The sequence below is a fragment of the Lepidochelys olivacea genome (genome assembly GCF_965140295.1).
Source record: "Lepidochelys olivacea isolate rLepOli2 genome assembly, chromosome: 6".
Taxonomy (NCBI): domain Eukaryota; kingdom Metazoa; phylum Chordata; order Testudines; family Cheloniidae; genus Lepidochelys; species Lepidochelys olivacea.
Genome location: NC_140416.1, coordinates 3,040,114 through 3,060,393, shown reverse-complemented (window position 1 = coordinate 3,060,393; position 20,280 = coordinate 3,040,114). Strand labels below are relative to the sequence as shown.

General features: G+C 43.7%; 1 protein-coding gene and 1 pseudogene across 2 annotated transcripts; both read left to right on the top strand.

Moving 5' to 3' along the window:
- Positions 1 to 359: 359 nt before the first annotated feature.
- On the top strand, positions 360 to 890 carry LOC311522631 (olfactory receptor-like protein OLF2; the record flags this gene model as incomplete). The annotated part of the gene is made up of 1 exon (XM_084632091.1): positions 360 to 890. One exon carries the CDS (start codon positions 360 to 362, stop codon positions 888 to 890), a length of 531 nt encoding a protein of 176 aa, XP_084488217.1.
- Positions 891 to 5,484: 4,594 nt separating this feature from the next.
- On the top strand, positions 5,485 to 19,869 carry LOC311522630 (olfactory receptor 5W2-like; annotated as a pseudogene). Its single transcript has 3 exons — positions 5,485 to 6,264; positions 7,709 to 7,748; positions 18,926 to 19,869. The product of its transcript is annotated as an olfactory receptor 5W2-like (transcript).
- Positions 19,870 to 20,280: the final 411 nt, after the last annotated feature.

Here is a 20,280-nt window from a genome sequence, read left to right as displayed (position 1 = left end):
TATTCCCGTTTTACAGATGACAAGCTAAGGCTCAGAGAGATATATCTATCCTTATATGACCTCGGATGTCTGCAGCTGAGCCGGGAACTGAGCCTCAAAATTCAGAGTGCGCAGCAAGTGCCCAATCCACTAGACAATCTTGTCCTCACATGGCAATTGAGTAACAGTGGCGTATAACCTGTTTGTAAGAGAATGATGACTCAGCCCCTCATTCTATACAGCAATGCTGTCTTCTCCTTTACATTCGGCGTGTATGTGTGTCTCACAACTGCACGGAGGATGCCTCTCGTAGTCTCTAATACTGCCTTTTTAGCTATTCGAGGGATTCCTTTGTGAAGGTACATTACAAATTGCATGTGATGTCCAGGCAGCTTTGTAAACAGCTGGTGGCTGGAGCGTACACTGTGGGGTTGGTGGATTCAATGATACACACATGTTGTACATTTCAGCTGTCACTTTGGAGCTCCAACATCATCAAACATTTCTTCTGTGTCATCCCCCTGCTGCTGGTGGTCTCCTGCTCTGACATCCGCATCAATGAGATTGTGATGTTTGCTTTCATGTGCTGCATTATCGTGAGCAGCCTTGTGACTGTCCTCCTCTTCTATGTCTATATCATCTCTACCATCCTGCAGATCTACTTCACCAAGGGCCAGCGCAAAGCCTTTTCCTCCTGCACTTTCCACTTGACCTCAGTGGTCATGTTTCACGGCACCCTCCTCTTCATGTATTTACGCCCCACCTCCAGCTATTCCATGGACACAGACAAAATGGTTTCAGCATTTTACACGCTGGAGATCCCCATGGTGAACCCCCTCATCTACAGCCTGAGGAACATGGAGGTGAAGGACGCCTTAAGGCATGCAAGTTTCCCAGACACTTCAGTTTAAACACACAGGATTAGATAAAACAATAAAATAAAACCTATCTGTGTAGTCACTAAACTTCAGTGAGCACAAATAATGAGGCATAGAAGTCAGACATGGTTACAAGAAAAATAAAGCTAAAATGCAACTTGTGCCTAACTTAACAAACAATGTGCAATTCAAAGCAAAGGTTTTGTCCCCACATGCTTTCAGCAGTCTTACTGACCAAACTTCTTAGGTCAGGACCCTTGCCCCAGTCCAATGGCTGCTTCCTGTATCCCTTCACATGCAGTGAATAAACAGGCAGAGAGAGAGAGAGAGAGAGAGGTGCCTCTCTCTCCAGATAGGAATGTCTGCCACTTCTTTTTAAAGTCCTATCTCTCTTTTGAGAAACATTTCCACCTCATTACCAGGAAATAAAATGTCCTCGTGCAAGAATGATTCCTTGCTGCTTTTTCCTCATCTTTTTGAGCTTCTTTGGTTTCAATTCCTGCTTGATAACTCTGTTTACTGCTTAAATATAAAATTAAGAAGAGCACACATTTCTTTGTTAAAGATAGACCTGTTTGCCAACCTCAGTATGAAACGTATTAATAAGAACGTAAGAACATAAGAATGGCCATACTGAGTCGGAACAAAGGTCCATCTAGACCAGTGTCCTGTCTTCTGACAGTGGCCAATGCCAGGTGCCCCAGAGGGAATGAACAGAACAAGGAATCATCAAATGATCCATCCCCTGTAGCTCATTCCCAGCTTCTGGCAAAGAGAGGCTAGGGACACCATCCCTGCCCAGCCTCGCTAATAGCCATTGATGGACCTATCCTCCATAATGTATCTAGTTCTTTTTTGAACCCTGTTATAGTCTTAGCCTTCACAATATTCTCTGGCAAGGATTTCTCAGGTTGGCTGTGCATTGTGTGAAAAAATACTTCTTTGTGGTTGTTGTAAACCTACTGCCTATTCACTTAATTTTGTGGCCCTTAGTTCTTGTGTTATGAGAAGGAGTAAATAACACTTCCTTATCTACTTTCTCTCCACCAGTCACGATTTGGTAGACCTCTATCATATCCTCCCCTTAGTCATTTATTTTCCAAGCTAGAAAGTCCCAGTCTTATTCATCTCTCCTCATACAGAAGCCGTTCCATAGCCCTAATCATTTTTGTTGCCCTTTTCTGAACCTTTTCCAATTCATCTCTTTAGAGATGGGGTGACCACATCTGCATGCAGTATTCAAGATGTGGCAGAATTCAAGATATTATATACAGGCAATATTATAGTTTCTGTCTTATTATCTATCCCTTTCATAATGATTCCCAACAGTTTGTTCACTTCTTTGACTACCGCTGCACACTGAGTGGATGTTTTCAGAAAACACCATACAATGTAATCTTATAATTTGCATACAATGTTGCCACATGTATTTTATCAGGAAAATAATGATCAGCAAATTATGAGTTTTCAAATGATACATTATAAGACATACTTTAAAAAGCAAAAAAAAAAAAAAAAAATCCACACGAACAATTCCACCCCCACCACAAGTTACACTCTCCCAAATACAAGAGAAAAAAGTCAGCTATTCGAACATATGAAACGTAGAATGCGAGAGGACTCCTGTCTGTGAAGCATACCAAACAGGTGTAGCCACACCCATAGCCCTATGTAATCAGCAGCACAATCAGAACAAATTCCATGGGAACAACCCCTAGATTGCACAGTAACACCCTTTAAAGTCTGTGGGAATGTCAATTTATTCTATCGCCATGAAACTCTTCACTCCCATCCCTCCCACCTCCAAAAAACCACAGCGCAATGGTGATTTACACCACCTGTGAATCTGGCCCAATGACTCCCAGGGAGAGGCCTCCATTGACAGCAGCAGGGGATGTGGTCTAATGGGTAGTGTCCATGTTATGGTTACCTCTTTAAGCAAGTCTATCCATATCCAGCAGACCTGTGCACAGTGCAGAGAAGCCCTGAGCATCCTCAGGAGGCACAAGTTGAGGAATGTAGAAGGTTCAATGTTGCCCATGTGATGTCACTATAAGGCAGGGGAGGATGCACATTCTCCCTTCCCTAGCTTCACCAGGTTGCTGGGCAGGGACAAGAGTCTGCCACTAGCAACATCTCCATGCAGGAGATTGTGCAGGAAGGGCTCATCTCGATTTCAGAAAAAAAAAACCAAGTCCTGAGGCCTGTAGGAAGAGAATGGATATTTGCAATGCATAGGAGCTGTTAGTGTTACAAGTGGGTCATTTCACAAGATGAAATCCCTGGCCATGCATTGAAGAGATCCCAGCATGGAAGGGCACAGAAATTAAATTGCCCCCTCTTTCACGGGGACTTTACTATTTGTCATTCTTGAATTGCTCTTTTCCTGTGAAATAAAAGGCATTTGCCTAGAAAGGTGAAGGCTACTCTTTGCGTGTGAAACCATAAAAATCAAGCTCTTCCTCTCATCTGTCAAAACCTGCACCACCATCGTCCAAGAGGCCATTTTTATAATAGTGATTCCATTCAGAAGGGTCATTTCCACAGTTCCCTTTCAGGTGTGTGCCTGGGTGACCACGCACGAGGCAGTGAAGGGCCATGTGCCTAATTAGGTGCCTGGACCCTGGAGAGGATGCACTTGTAAGATGGGTGGTGGCCTTGGGAGGAGTAGGGAGTAGGTGAGGGAGCAGTGGAGTGAGATGGGGAGTGAGGGGAAATTGGGACATGCAGGGCTGCACCGGCTGAAAAGAGATGCGACTGTCTATCGTTTATCAAAAATGTATTAATATTTGTGGTGAGAGCATGACTATTTCTAGTTGACTCTTAGATTTATTTAGCATGTTAGTGCTGAGCTCTGTGTGCAGATAATATGCATGAAGAGGGATAGTTTGTGACCTGCAGAAGTCCAGAGCATGCTGTGGTCTCCTCCTGAGCTCCTCTGGTCATCCTTTGGTCTCCATCAGGCAAAAATGAGTGAACGAACTTTTCCTACCATTAGGAGAATAACCTAGCAAGGGAAGGACATTGGATACCATGGTGATTGGCATGCTGTAAATGCTCGATAATCTGGAGTACTCTTACATGTCTTACAGGTTTTACATTCGACCTATTGGGACCAGGACAATGATGTGATTCTGAAACCATGAATGACTGAGCAGATATAAGCTACAGCTGCAAATAATTTGTATGTTTCACCTGTATCTAACTTTCTGTTCCTTTTATTCAAAATTTCTTGTGAAAGCTCCTTGAATTTTTTTCTTGAGAAGCCTTTTGATGGGTAATTGGATTTTCCTTTCAACTATTTTTTTCCATGAAATTATCTTTTCCCTGGAAATTATAAGCTTTCCATCAAAATACCAAACTGCTCTCCTCCCTAAACCATGGCTGTGGGACTCTGGTGATGTTCCAGGGCAGTTCAGCAAGAGGAGAGACCATCGTGCATCATGGGGGATGTAGTCCAGCCTGGGAGCCAGGAACATGGAAGAGATTGGTGCTGTGTGGTATCTGATGTAACCCTATGGTATTTCCTAACAAAAAAGATTTTGGTCTCCACAAAAAAAAATAAACAAACCGCCTTTGTGGATCAGTTCTACACAGTACTTGGCTTGCACTGAAAACAGCAGGATGTAATATACCCCTCACCTCATACTCTGTAACTCTGGTAGAAATTGCATCATTTAATAACACAATAGGAAAGATTGGGACAAATTAATCCCCAGGGCACCAATTACACCAAGGTGGCTTGGGTTCACTGAATAGATTAATTAGGTGTTATGGCTGTCTGAGCTCAGGTATTCCCAGTTGCTTCAGGAATCATGTGCCATAGATCACACATCTCGGTATAAAACTTCCCAAATGCTCCAAACTGGTAGTTTCTATGGATGGGAAAATGCCACCACATCTCTCTATCTCTTCTCAGCAGGTGCATGCTATTGTCCTGTATTACAGTCACACACACACTCAGATACCATGGGGATCAGCAGCTATTCAATTCCAGGCCTCCAGCACTTAATGTCTCAGCAACAACTCCGACCCCTTCAGCTAAAGGAGTGACGTCCTTGGTTGGAAAAATAGGCAATTACCTACTCACTGAAGCCTGGGCTTTCCATTATGTCTCTGGGTTTTCATACAGACTCAAGTAAATGCCAAAAAGCTTAATTAGCACAGTGAGCAACTTTACGCCAAACCTACATGCCAAGCCACAGAGCTCCCCTTGCCCAAAGAGGGTGGAAAGATTGACACTCCTTCACTCTCACCACTTCTTTAGCTATGGAATAATCCCTTCAGACTGATTCTCTCACAGCAGAATCACAAGTCACTGTTTTCTCTTTGAATGAGTGAACAGGGAGTGTTTGTGGGTGGGACATGATGAATCTGAAGTGTCATTATATTTGCACAGTGTGTACATTTTATCGAACACCTGGAATGACCAGCTGTGAACATCTGGCTCTGTGGACTAAGCACTTCCCTGAGTGGGTACTGATGTTCATTAAGAAACTGATCTCTGTTTATCTTCACTTCTTTCATTACAGAGAAGGGGCAGGTTTTCCGCACCATTCACCTGCCCATATCTCTATAGCTGCCTGACCTCTGCCTGACCTCTATCACCCTGGTGGAGAACGGGGGGATGATCTTGTTAATCATGATTGATCCCCGACTCCACACCCCCATGTACTTTTTCCTCAGGAATTTGTCTTTCTGTGACCTCTGTCTTTCCTCGACAATTTCCCCCAAGATGCTGCTGAATTTCTTAGCCGAGAGGAAAGGCATTTCTTACACGGCCTGCGCTGTGGAATTGTCTCTCTCTATCGCTTTTGTAGACGCTGAGTGCTTCTTGCTGGCTGTGATGGCGTATGACCGTTATGTTGCCATCTGTAAGCCGCTGCTCTATGCGGTCACCATGTCCAGGCGGTTTTGTAAACAGCTGGTGGCTGGGGTGTATGCTGTGGGGGTGGTGGATTCAATGATTCCCACATGTGTTACATTTCAGCTGTCATTCTGTAGCTCCAACATCGTCAATCATTTCTTCTGTGACATCCCCCCTCTGCTGGCGCTCTCCTGTTCTGACACCCGCATCAATGAGATTATGATGTTTGCTTTCACGTTGTGTTTGACAGGGAGCAGATTTGTGGCCATCCTCCTCTCCTATGTCTATATCACCTCCACTATCCTGTAGATCAGCTCTGCTGCGGGCCATCGCAAAGCCTTCTCCACCTGCACTTTCCACTTGACTGCGGTGGTCCTGTTTTATGGCACCCAACTCTTCATGTATTTACGTCTCACGTCCAGCTATTCCATGGACACGGACAAAATAGTCTCAGTGATTTAATTGCTGGTGATCCCCATGTTGAACCCCCTCATCTACAGCCTGAGGAACATGGAGGTGAAGGACGCCCTGAGGAGAGCAGTGAATAAACTCCTAACCAGTTCTTGAATCTGTTTAACTTAGTACTGGTTTAGTGATGGGGAGTGGAAACAGGTGAATTGAATTCCCATCCCATTGCAATGTAATTTTGTTGAGCCTGTGGGAGTATAGTATTGTTATTATGAATTTGTTTGTATTCCAATGGGGCCTGCAGGCCCCAACTAAAATCAGGGCTTTGTTAAGCTATTACCCCATCAAAATTCCAGGAGGCACCTGTTTCAAATGTGTGAATATTTGTGACGGGCTTCTGTAGAACTGATCAATTAAATTGTTTTAATGGTTCATTTTATTAATATAACTTCAAAAATAAAGATTTATGAATGAAACTACATTCATTCATAAAACCAGATACCCCAATAACTGGCTAATTGACTTTCACTTTCAATCCAATTGCTGCTTAAATAGTTGAAACTTATACTGTTTCAACATTGTAACTTCTTCTCACTGTTTGCCATTCCTTACACTTGTCCATATTGTAACTCAAACTCCATTTTAACTTGTCCCAAACTCCATTTTAAAATGCTCACTCCATTTTGAAAAAGCTTGCTGCAACCTTCATTTTTGCAAAACCCTGCTGTAATCTTATTAGTGTAGTTTAGATGTGTGAATGAGGTATATATGGATAATGGAATCAACCTCCCGCCCAGACTGTCCTGATGAAATAAAGTGTAAACACCAATGGCTGAAGATGCAGACAACAGCCCTGATAAAGCAAGAAGAGTCCACCCTGGAAAAAAAATAATAAAAGTTCAATTGAAGAAACATCAAAGCCAGGTCCCAGGCTGAAAGTCATGTCTGCAATTGATGGGTGATCAATCACACCAAACCCAGAGGCAGTGTGACACATCAAGACCTATAGACTCTGGATTCAAACTAAAGCCTACAAAAAGGATGGGTGAGATGGATCACTTTGGAGGGTAACATTCTGCTCCCAACACGGAAGGGCATTGGTGCATGCCCAACAGAGACCCAGTTCTTCCTTGTGCCTGGCTTTCCTGGCCAGTTATCTGCCATGAGCTACGAACTCAAGCCCAGAACTCAAACTACATTCAGGAATGGTAACTATTTAGCAGCTACAGAACATTTGATGTGTGTGTGTGTGTGTGTGTATACATGGGTATTAGATATTAGTTATTGGTCATAAATCAAATTGTGTTATAATACATGTGACATCTTGTCTTGTCCCATGAAACAAACCTGTGTAGTTTTGTCTGCATAACACTTTGAAAGCATAGATGTATTTGTATTGGGAAAGAAGAGGGGGGAATCAAATCTATCTCCTTCTGCTTTGTAGTGGGTTTGGTTTGGTTATGCAGTTGCAAGTATGAAGTGTGTGATTTCTATGGCTGAAACAAAGGGAGTTTTGCACCTAGCACCCTCCTGATCATCTGCAGCCCTTTACGTCCTCTGTGGGGTTGTTGTGTAGATTGTCTCCTGGTTTGTATCCACGCATGTGGAGGAGAAAGGTGAATTCCATCAAAATGGCCTTTATTTTAAGTTAAGGGAGCAACAAAATAAGTAAGAACAAGGGTAAGATATACAAAAGAGAATGTGGTGTGTGTGCGTCCACTGTGAGAATCTGCATTGAACTGAATACAAAGTAATATGGGAAGGGTGAGTTTTCTCGAGTATATAAATTAAACAGAAAGAAAAAGTCATATCAGACTCTAGATGTTTATACCACAGGAGCAGGTTCGCTATGAGGTCTTACTCTTAGTTCTGTGGGTAAGTCCTATGGACTCTGAAGAATAGGGATTCTGGGAATTGTACAGCTCAGGTTGCGGAGAGTGAGAAATGGATAGAGCTGGGCCAATAGCTGATTTTTGCATTCATGGGTGGTTAGAAAACATTGAAAAACAAATTCAGTTCAACCTGAACCAAATCTGAAAATTCCTCAAATGTTTGGCAAATTGAAAACATTGACAGAAATGTCCTGTGGGGTGAAGGGAACTATTTAGCATGAACAGAAATGGAACATTTCCTTTCCTTCCTGGATACTTTTTGATGTCAAAGCAAAGGCAATGTAGGTCCACACTGACAAAAGGGATGGGAATGGAAGAGGTGGTAATGGTGCTGCTTCCCTTGTAGACTTTAACCCAGTGATTAGATCACTCCCATGGGAAGTCGGAGATCCAGGTCAATTCCCCCTCTGTCGAATGGGGAGAAGCAATTTGAAAGTGGGTCTCCCACATTGCCGGACAGGATCCTGGTGACTGGGCTATGTTCTGTCCTGCATCGTTCTCAGGACTAGTCTACACTACTGCTGTAAATTGATATAAGTTATGACTCTGTAGACAAGTGGTTCGGGGCACCAACATGCTCAACTTCATGTCTCTGTTCCAATGGTTTTTTTAATTACTTGTCCACTGTAGAACAACTTTGAAAGGAGAGATTGAGAGCAACCGAGTCTAGAATACGACACCACTCAGGGGCTGGGATGCTTTTTGGAAATACAGGAAACGCAAATGCACATCTTTGCTCAGCACTGGACAGAAGGGGGAATTGCACCTGGATCTCCCACCTCACAGGTGAACACCCTCAGTATTAAGGTAAAAATTACAAAGAGAGGGAGCATAAATTATTCATAAATTTAATAGTGAAAAGTACAAGGTCATGCATTTAGTGATTAATAACAAGAATTTTTGTTATAAACTGGGGACGCATCACTTGGAAGTAATAGAGGAGGAGAAGGACCTCATAGTATTGGTTGACCTTGGGATGACTATGAGCTGCCAAGGTGATATGGCCATGAAAAAAAAGCTAATGCGGTCTTGGGATGCATCAGGCGAGGTATTTCCAGGAGAGATAAGGAGGTTTTAGTATCATTCTACAAGGCACTGGTGAGACCTCCTCTGGAATATTGTGTGCAGTTCTGGTCTCCCATGTTTAAGAAAGATGAATTCAAACTGGAACAGGTATAGAGAAAGGCTACTAGGATGATCCGAGGAATGGAAAACCTGTCTTATGAAAGGAGACTCAAGGAGCTTGGCTTGTTTAGCCTAACCAAAAGAAGGCTGAGGGGAGATATGATTACTCTCTATACATGTATCAGAGGGATAAATACCACGGAGGGAAAATTATTTAAGCTCAGTACCAATGTGAACACAAGAACAAATGGATATAAACTGGCCAGCAGGAAGTGTAGACTTGAAATTATATGGAGATTTCTAACCATCAGAGGAGTGAAGTTCTGGAACAGCCTTCCAATGGAAGCAGTGGGGGCTAAAGACATATCTGGCTTCAAGACTAAGCTTGATAATTTTATGGAAGGGAGGATATGATGGGATAGCCTAATTTTGGCAACTAATTAATCTTCAACTATTAGCGGTAGGTATGCACAATGGCCTGTGTTGGGATGTTAGATGGGGTGGGATCTGAGTTACTACAGAGAATTCTTTCCTGGGTGTCTGGTTGGTGAGTCTTGCCCAAGTGCTCAGGGTTTAGCTGATCACCATATTTGGGGTTGGGAATTAATTCTCCTCCAGGGAAGATTGTCAGAGGCCCTGGGGGTTTTTCACCTTCCTCTGAAGCGTGGGGCATGGGTCACTTGCTGAAGGATTCTCTGCACCTCGAAGTCTTTCAACCATGATTTGATGACTTCAATAGCTTAGACAGACGTTCAAGATTTGTTACAGGAGTGGCTGGGTGAGATTCTGTGGCCTGCGTTGTGCAGGAGGTCAGACTCGACGATCACAATGGTCCCTTCTGACCTTAAAGTCTATGATTCTATGTTTAGTCTGGAAGAAATTCACCCTTTTCTCGATATTTTCATGTCTCAATGCTGGGAAATTACTTAAACAGCCTTTTGGAGAGGTACAAACACATGAAGTGGAATACAGTCACCCCAGTTTCATATCATATTCAAAAGATCTTACGGGAGAGACAGAGATCCAGACCAGCTGATGCTCTGGCCCTCTGTGTTCCATTTCACAAGGAAGGGAACAACATTATTTGCATGTGCTCTTCACACCTGTAGTCCTGGGAGCAAAGATGTTACAGGGAGCAAATCTCAAAGTTATCCCATAAAGCAGCTCCAGACGAATTAAGGGTAACCTGGGTGTGGTTAGCAAACAGGGAAAAGTTCGACTCTTAGTCTGATTTTTACGGTTCTGAGCAGGCGCTGCTTTCGTCCTCAACTCGTTGTATGTGAAGGGAGGAAAAACAAAGAGCTACCACGAAGTCATGGGCAAACAAGTCAGTTTCAGAGCATTTTGGCCTTTAATTGAAATTACAGTGGGCCATTCATGGGAAGGGAAGAAAAGAATTATCCTTAGACAAATTTTAACTTTTCTGAACATATTTACCTATCAGGAGAAGGAAAGAGCTTTACCAAGGGAGGGAGAAGAGTGACAGGAAAAGGAGAAAAAAAATCCTTTAATAGGAAGGGGGAAACTCCCACATCCATTCAGGAAATGTCTATACTAAGGCCATTACATTGACTCAGCAATGGTGTGCAGCAGTACCGGAGCATAGATGCTTTCCACATTGATGGAAGGGTTTTTTTTCATCGATGTAGTTAATCCACATCTCCGAGGGACAGTAGCTACATCAATGGAAGAATGAAATTGAGGGTCAGTAGAAGCTAACTGCCTCGCACAGGGTGTGAAAAGATCCCCCCCCGTGCGACAGAGCTCTGTTGATCTAATTTTTAAGCATAAACCAGGCCTCAGAGAAGCTGCCGATGTAAAAGACCAGTTGGGAAATCTAGTCCTATCTCCCTGCCAGGGCAGCAGAATCCCCTTCGGTTCTTTTTGTTCAGGCTCGTTGGAAATATTCCACTTATCCCAGCTTCCCCGTAGAGATTCTTCTGTGTTTTGATTGAGCTCAGTGTCAGGCTGTCTGTGTGTAGTGGGCACTCTGTGTGTGTGTGTGTGTGTTTGGTGTGCAGTGGGCACTATGGGTGTGCATGTGGTGGGGGTACCCTGGAGCTGAATGTCAAGGGGAGGCAGATGTGTGTCCCTTGCCCTGCCCAGTGCTCAGGCTGGCGTCCCCCCTCTGCCCAGTGCAGGGCTCCTTGTGAGATCAAAGAATCATAGGACTGGAAGGGATCTCGGGAGGTCATCTAGTCCCCTCCCCTGCACTCATGGCAGTTCTAAGTATTATCTATTATCTAGTATTATCTGCAGTTCACTGAAACTGAGATTCACTCAGTTCAGGGGCTTCTTAGTTAACAGAGACTTTCCCAGTACCCAGTTTTCAGCCTTTCTGGGCAGTCTGCAACTTCGGCAGTTCTAGCTTCTTTTGATCTTCACTTTTACTGATTTTGCTTATTTTTCTGTCCCTATTTCCCTTAACTGAAATAAGCAATCAGAAACTAACAAAACAGTAATCACTTTGTCCATTCTCCACCCACCACAGCCAAAACTCACTTAAAATCATGACCAGAGTCTCAAAGAAATCAGCTGTGCACACATCCTGCTCAGCTACGCCACTGTGACGTGTTGGGTCACAGAAACCCCTTTGGGACTGCCACGTGATGTGCTGAGTCTCCCTCTGAGCCTGTTTTCCGTGCCAGCTTGAGACTTCAGTACCTTACCTCGTTTGAGCTAGACACGCTTGCCTGCTGCAAACCCGGATCCAAGTCTCAACCACGTCTGCCACAAGCTGCAGGCTTCACTGAAAACAGCTTAAGAAGTGCTCCTGTTTCTATTATTCAGATAGCCAGCTCCCAATGGGGTCCAAACACCAAATAAATCTGTTTTACTCTTTATAAAGCTTATATAGGGTAAACTTATACATTTTTCACCCTCTATATCACTGATAGAGAGATATGCACAGCTGTTTGCCCGCCCCTGCCCCCTCGAATTAATACATACTCTGAGTTAATTAATAAGTAAAATTCCTAATACAATGAAAACTAAATGCAGGTAAATCTCACCCTCAAAGATGTTGCAATTAGCCTGTTTTACAGACGAGACTTCCTCCTAGTGTGGGTCCAGCAATCACTCACACCCCTGTAGTTACTGTCCTTTGTTCCAGTTTCTTTCAGGCATCTCCTTGGGGTGGAGGGGCTATCTTTTGTGCGAGCTGAAGACAAAATGGAGGGGTTTCCCCAGGGGCTTATTTAGTCTCTCTCTTGTGGGTGGAAACCCCTTCCCCTCTCCTATGCAGAATCCAGCTCCAAGATGGTGTTTATAGTCACATGGGCAAGTCACATGTCCATGCACGACTCAGTTCCTTAAACAACAACACTACATTCCCAGGAAAGCTCAGATGTGGATTGGCATCTCTCAAAGTTCATTGTTAGCTTAAGTTTTTCTTGATTGGACACTTACAAAGAATAATCTTTTCTCAAGAAGCTGTCCAACTGCTTCACTGAGGGTACTTAAAATCAAACAAGTACATAACAAGTATTCATAACAAGTATTCATAACTTTGAATACAAAAACGTTATATGCACACAAACAGAATATATCCAAAAAGAAAAGGAGGACTTGTGGCACCTTAGAGACTAACCAATTTATTAGAGCATAAGCTTTCGTGAGCTACAGCTCACTTCCTCAGATGCATATCGTGGAAACTGCAGCAGGCTTTATATATACACAGAGAATATGAAACAATACCTCCTCCCACCCCACTGTCCTGCTGGTAATAGCTTATCTAAAGTGATTTCCAGCACAAATCCAGGTTTTCTCACCCTCCACCCCCCCACACACAAATTCACTCTCCTGCTGGTGATAGCCCATCCAAAGTGACAACTCTTTACACAATGTGCATGACAATCAAGCTGGGCTATTTCCTGCATAAATCCAGGTTCTCACATCCCCCCCACCCCCATACACACACAAACTCACTCTCCTGCTGGTAATAGCTCATCCAAACTGACCACTCTTCAAGTTAAAATCCAAGTTAAACCAGAACATCTGGGGGGGGGGGTAGGAAAAAACAAGAGGAAACAGGCTACCTTGCATAATGACTTAGCCACTCCAAGTCTCTATTTAAGCCTAAATTAATAGTATCCAATTTGCAAATGAATTCCAATTCAGCAGTTTCTCGCTGGAGTCTGGATTTGTAGTTTTTTTGTTTTAAGATAGCGACCTTCATGTCTGTGATTGCGTGACCAGAGAGATTGAAGTGTTCTCCGACTGGTTTATGAATGTTATAATTCTTGACATCTGATTTGTGTCCATTTATTCTTTTACGTAGAGACTGTCCAGATGACTACAAGCCATCAAGAACACTATCCCCGATAATGTCACGGCTAACCTGGTGGCTGAACTTTGTGACTTTGTCCTTACCCATAACTACTTCACATTTGGGGACAATGTATACCTTCAGATCAGCGGCACTGCTATGGGTACCCGCATGGCCCCACAGTATGCCAACATTTTTATGGCTGATTTAGAACAACGCTTCCTCAGCTCTCGTCCCCTAAAGCCCCTACTCTACTTGCGCTATATTGATGACATCTTCATCATCTGGACCCATGGAAAAGAAGCCCTTGAGGAATTCCACCATGATTTCAACAATTTCCATCCCACCACCAACCTCAGCCTGGTCCAGTCCACACAAGAGATCCACTTCCTGGACACTACAGTGCTAATAAACAATGGTCACATAAACACCACCCTATACCGGAAACCTACTGACCGCTATTCCTACCTGCATGCCTCCAGCTTTCACCCTGACCACACCACACGATCCATCGTCTACAGCCAAGCTCTGCGATACAACCGCATTTGCTCCAACCCCTCAGACAGAGACAAACACCTACAAGATCTCTGTCAAGCTTTCTTACAACTACAATACCCACCTGCAGAAGTAAAGAAACAGATTGATAGAGCCAGAAGTGTTCCCAGAAGTTACCTACTACAGGACAGGCCTAACAAAGAAAATAACAGAACGCCACTAGCCGTCACCTTCAGCCCCCAACTAAAACCCCTCCAACGCATTATTAAGGATCTACAACCTATCCTAAAGGATGACCCAACACTCTCACAAATCTTGGGAGACAGGCCAGTCCTTGCCTACAGACAGCCCCGCAACCTGAAGCAAATACTCACCAACAACCACATACCACACAACAGAACCACTAACCCAGGAACTTATCCTTGCAACAAAGCCCGTTGCCAACTGTGCCCACATATCTATTCAGGGGACACCATCACAGGGCCTAATAACATCAGCCACACTATCAGAGGCTCGTTCACCTGCACATCCACCAATGTGATATATGCCATCATGTGCCAGCAATGCCCCTCTGCCATGTACATTGGTCAAACTGGACAGTCTCTACGTAAAAGAATAAATGGACACAAATCAGATGTCAAGAATTATAACATTCATAAACCAGTCGGAGAACACTTCAATCTCTCTGGTCACGCAATCACAGACATGAAGGTCGCTATCTTAAAACAAAAAAACTACAAATCCAGACTCCAGCGAGAAACTGCTGAATTGGAATTCATTTGCAAATTGGATACTATTAATTTAGGCTTAAATAGAGACTTGGAGTGGCTAAGTCATTATGCAAGGTAGCCTGTTTCCTCTTGTTTTTTCCTACCCGCCCCCCCCAGATGTTCTGGTTTAACTTGGATTTTAACTTGAAGAGTGGTCAGTTTGGATGAGCTATTACCAGCAGGAGAGTGAGTTTGTGTGTGTATGGGGGTGGGGAGGATGTGAGAACCTGGATTTATGCAGGAAATAGCCCAGCTTGATTGTCATGCACATTGTGTAAAGAGTTGTCACTTTGGATGGGCTATCACCAGCAGGAGAGTGAATTTGTGTGGGGGGGTAGAGGGTGAGAAAACCTGGATTTGTGCTGGAAATCACTTTAGATAAGCTATTACCAGCAGGACAGTGGGGTGGGAATAGGTATTGTTTCATATTCTCTGTGTATATATAAAGCCTGCTGCAGTTTCCACGATATGCATCTGAGGAAGTGAGCTGTAGCTCACGAAAGCTTATGCTCTAATAAATTGGTTAGTCTCTAAGGTGCCACAAGTCCTCCTTTTCTTTTTGCGAATACAGACTAACACGGCTGTTACTCTGAAAAGAATATATCCAGTAGATCATAAGCTTTGCAGAGATATGTTACACAGCATATCTGGCATAAAACATATTCAAGATATGTCATATTTACAGCTATGAGCCTATTTCTATAAAGAATTATGGGGTGCAACATCACACTCTGTTTCACGGAGTATAAATTATGGGAAATAAATAAAACTAACAAAAGAATCAGAAGGGAGCTGGCATGCTCGGAGATATTTTGTAGCAGCATCTGCAAAGATGCTGCAGGGATCTTCAGGGTTAACCACCAGTTTGGGGAATATCCTCCTTTTTGCAGCCTGCCCTGACCTTGGCATTTTCAGTGAGGACTGCCCCAGGCACCTACGGATCACAGGAGGCACAAAAACCAGGAGGAGGAGTTATGGGCATGACTCTCAGAGGAAGTAGGGGCATAGTGTTTCCTGGGCAGAGACCTGGGGTGACAGACTTTGGATACAGAGATTGCTGGTTTTTGGTTGTTTCTAGTGGTGTTCAGGGAAGCAGGATTTTGCCTCCATTCTTTGTAGCCCCTCCGCCATGGATTATACCAAAGAATGTAGCTGACTTGGATCATCAATTTTTCCTCTGAATACAATCGACCCTGCAATGCCTCACAGTTTGGGACCACTTAGGAGAAGGGGGCACCAACATTCCCTGGAGCACTGATAATACCACCCAAGCCTGCACACCCTTGAGGGATAATTTCTCCTACTATAGTGAAAAAGGGAGGAGTCATCACTGGGCCTGCCTTGGGTCTCCTTGTGGAGAGGTGATGACCACAACGTCCTTGTGCATCTGAAGCCATGGATCAGTGCATGGGCCCATCCCTTGGGGGACCTACACTTTCATGTCAATTGAACACAGCTGTCAATCAGCACCACACTTTTGGTGTTCCTGGGATATTTTCTAGGTTGGTGGCTGTGACATACCAGGGTCCAACCCAGACTAATCAGGAGCTGTGTCATACCTGCCTAAAACCTTACAATGCCTTGCTGAAGTGGCTTCAACTTTGGCCACTCACAAACAACCATCTAGCATGCAAATCACACCCGAGGCATGTGTGTGTAACTGCAGCCTGGCCAGGAATAGTTGGGCTACACTCAGGCTCTCACCACCCTTCCTTATACTGCAGGGTGACCCCAACACATTCCACAGTCTTTGATTTCCTTCCAGAAATGTACGTCCTGTGTTGCCCAGTCCTCTCCTGGACAATACAAGCTACATTGTCCATTATTTCTTTAATAGCACTAACATGCCTGCAACTTAGCTTCTCAGATACTTCTATTTAAACACACTGGATTAGATAAAACAATAAAAAACAAAGTTTATTAACTACAAAGATAGATTTTAAGTTAGTGGAAATAAAGAGGCATAGAAGTCAGAGATGATTTCAAGAAAAATAAAGGTTGAATGCAACTTATGACTAAATTAACAAATGATGTGAAATTCAAAGGAAAAGTTTCCTCACCACATGCTCTCAGCACTCTCACTGACCAAACATCTTAGGTCAGGAGCCATCCCCACTCCAGTGGCTGCTTCCTTTATCCCTTCAGATGTGGTGAATCAATGGGCAGAGAGAGAGAGGTGCCTTGGGATGTCTGCACCTTCTTTTTAGAGTCCTATTCCCCCTTTGAGAAACATTTCCACCTGTTTACCAGAAGACAAAGTGTCTTTGTAGAAGGATGTTCCCTGCTGCTTTTTCCTCACCTATTTAGATACAAAATTAAGTAGAACACAAATTTCTTTGTTTAAGACAGAGCAGTTTGCCAGCCTCAGTTTTCACCATGTATTAAGAACACAATACAGTGTTATCTTACAACTTCACATACATGATAAAATATTATTAATATTTGTGAGGAGAGCATGACTATTTTTAGTTGACTCATAGATTTATTTAGCATTTTATAGCTGAGCTCTGTGTGCAGATCATATGCATGCAAGATGGACAGTTTTGTGAACTGCACAAGTCTGTAGCATGTTGTGGCCTCCCCCTGAGCTCCTCTGGTCATAATGTGGTCAGCATCAAGCAAAATGAGTGAACCTGTCTTTCCTACTTTGGGGAGTAACCTAGCAAGGGAAGGACATAGGATATAATGGTGATTGGCATACTATAAATAGCTAGATAATCTGCAGTACTCTTACATGTCTTAAAGGTTTTACATTCCACCTACTGAGGCCAGGACAATGAGGTTACTCTGAAACAAGGAATGACAGAGAAGATATCAGTTACACCTGCAAACAATTAGTTTGTTTCACCTGTATCTAACTTTCAGTTCCTTTGATTCCAAATTTGTTGCTAAGGCTGGTTGAAAATTTTTCATGAGAAGTTTTTTTATAGGAAATTGGATTTTCCATTTAACTATTTTTTTCCAATAAGTTATCTTTTCCCTGGAAATTATAAGCTTTCCATCAAAATACCAAACACCCATCCTCCCTAACCATGCCCGTGGGACTCTGGTGATGTTCCAGGGCAGTTCAACAAGAGGAGAGACCATCATGCATCATGGGGGATGTAGTCCAGCCTGGGAGCCTGGCCCATGGAAGAGATTGGTGCTGTGGAGTGTCTGAGGCACCCCCATGGTATTTCTGAGTCAAACTATTAAGATTTTAGTGAAAAGATTTTAGTCTTCACAAAAAAACCCCAAAACCCTTTGTGGATCATCTCTACAAAGTACCCAGCTTGAAGTGATAACACCAGGATGAAATATACCCCTAACTTCATACTCTGTAAATCTGGTAGTAATTGCATCATTTAATAAACCAATAGAAAGAGTCAGTCAAATTAATCCCCAGGGCACCAATTACACAGGGGGTGGCTTTGGTTTACTGAATTCATTAATGACGTGTTATGGCTCTCTGAGCTCAGGTATTCCCAGTTGCTTCAGGAATTATGTCCCATAGATCACACATCTTCGTATAAAGCTTCCCTAATGGTCCAAACTGGCAGTTTCTGACAATGATGAAACACCACCACATCTCTCTCTGTCTTCTCAGCAGGTACGTGCTATTGTCCTTAATTACAGACACGCACACACGCAGACACCTTGGGGATCAGCAGGTATTGAAAGCCTCAGCCCCAACTCCTACCCCTTTAGCTAAAGGAGCAAAGTCCTTGGTTGGAAAAAAGTAGGCAATTACCTAGTCACTGAAGCCAGGGCTTCCCATGATGTCTCTGGGTTTTCAGACAGGCTAAAATAAATGCCAAAAAGCTTACTAAGCACGGTAAGCAACTTTACCCCAAACGGACATGCCAAGCCACAGAGCTCCCCTTATCCAAAGAGGGTGGAAAAATTGACACTCCGTTACTCTCACCCCTTCTTTAGAGATGGAATAATCCCTTCAGACTGATTCTCTCACAGCAGAGTCATAAGTTAATGTTTTCTTTTCGGATTTGTGAACACTAATGTTTGTGTGTGGGACATGATTAACCTGTGTGTCATTGTGTTTGCACAGAGTGTGCATTTTATCAAACGCCTGGAATGACCAGCTGTGAATATCTGGCTCTGTGGACTAAGCCCTTCCCAGAGCGGGTACTGATGTCCATTAAGAAACTGATCTCCATTTATCCTCTCTTACCTCATTACAGAGAAGGGGCAGATTTTCTGCACCCTTCACCTGCCCACATCTCTGTTGCTGTCTGATCTCTGTTCAGAGGAGATGGAAGAAGGAAATCACTCGGAGGCGACTGAGTTCATTCTCTCAGGACTGACAGATCGTCCGGAGCTGCAGGCCCCTCTCTTTGTGGTATTCCTACTGATTTATGGTATCTCCCTGGTGGGGAATGGGGGGATGATCTTGTTAATCACGATTGATCCCCGACTCCACACCCCCATGTACTTTTTCCTCAGGAATTTGTCTTTCTGTGACCTCTGCCTTTCCTTGATAATTTCTCCTAAGATGCTGCTGAATTTCTTAGCCGAGAGGAAAAGCATTTCTTACACGGCCTGCGCTGTGCAAATGTATCTCTCTTTCGTTTTTGGAGATGTTGAGTGCCTCTTGCTGGCTGTGATGGCGTATGACCGTTATGTGGCCATCTGTAACCCGCTGCTCTATACGGTCAGCATGTCCAGGCAGCTTTGTAAACAGCTGGTGGCTGGGGTGTACGCTGTGGGGATTGTGGATTCAATGATATACACGTGTTGTACATTTCGGCTGTCATTCTGCAGCTCCAACATCATCAATCATTTCTTCTGTGATGTCCTCCCACTGTTGGCGCTCTCCTGTTCTGACACCCGCATCAATGAGTTTGTGGTGTTTGCTCTGATGAGCTGCATTACAGGAAGCAGCTTTGTGACTGTCCTCCTCTCCTATGTCTGTATCATCTCCACCATCCTGCAGATCCGCTCTGCTGAGGGCCGGCGCAAAGCCTTCTCCACCTGCACTTTCCACTTAACCGCTGTGGTCCTGTATTTTGGCACCCTCCTCTTCATGTATTTGCGTCCCACCTCCAGCTATTCCATGGACAGAGACAAAGTGACCTCAGTGTTTTACACGCTGGTGATCCCCATGTTGAACCCCTTCATCTACAGCCTGAGGAACAGGGAAGTGAAGGATGCCCTGAGGAAAGCCATGAATAAACTGCTAACCAATTCTTGAATCTTTTTAACTCTGTATTGGTTTAGTGATGGGGAGTGGAAACATGTGAATTCAATTCCCAGCCCATTACGATGTAATTTTGCAGAGCCCATGTGATTATTGTTCATTATTATTTTGTTATTAAAATTAATTTGTTTGTATTCCAACAAGGTCTGCAGGCCTCAGCTGAGGTCATTGGACAAAACCTGAGGAAGACTCACAGGTCCAGAAAGAGAGAATGATTTTATAAACTGGTTCCTAGGGGCATCCACCTAGAGGGTGAGATATTCAATTTCACATCTCAGGACAGTGAGTGGCAGTTCCCACTGTATTTTTCACTGAATGCATCCGATGAAGTGAGCTGTAGCTCACAAAAGCTTATGCTCAAATACATTTGTTCATCTCTAAGGTGCCACAAGTCCTCCTTTTCTT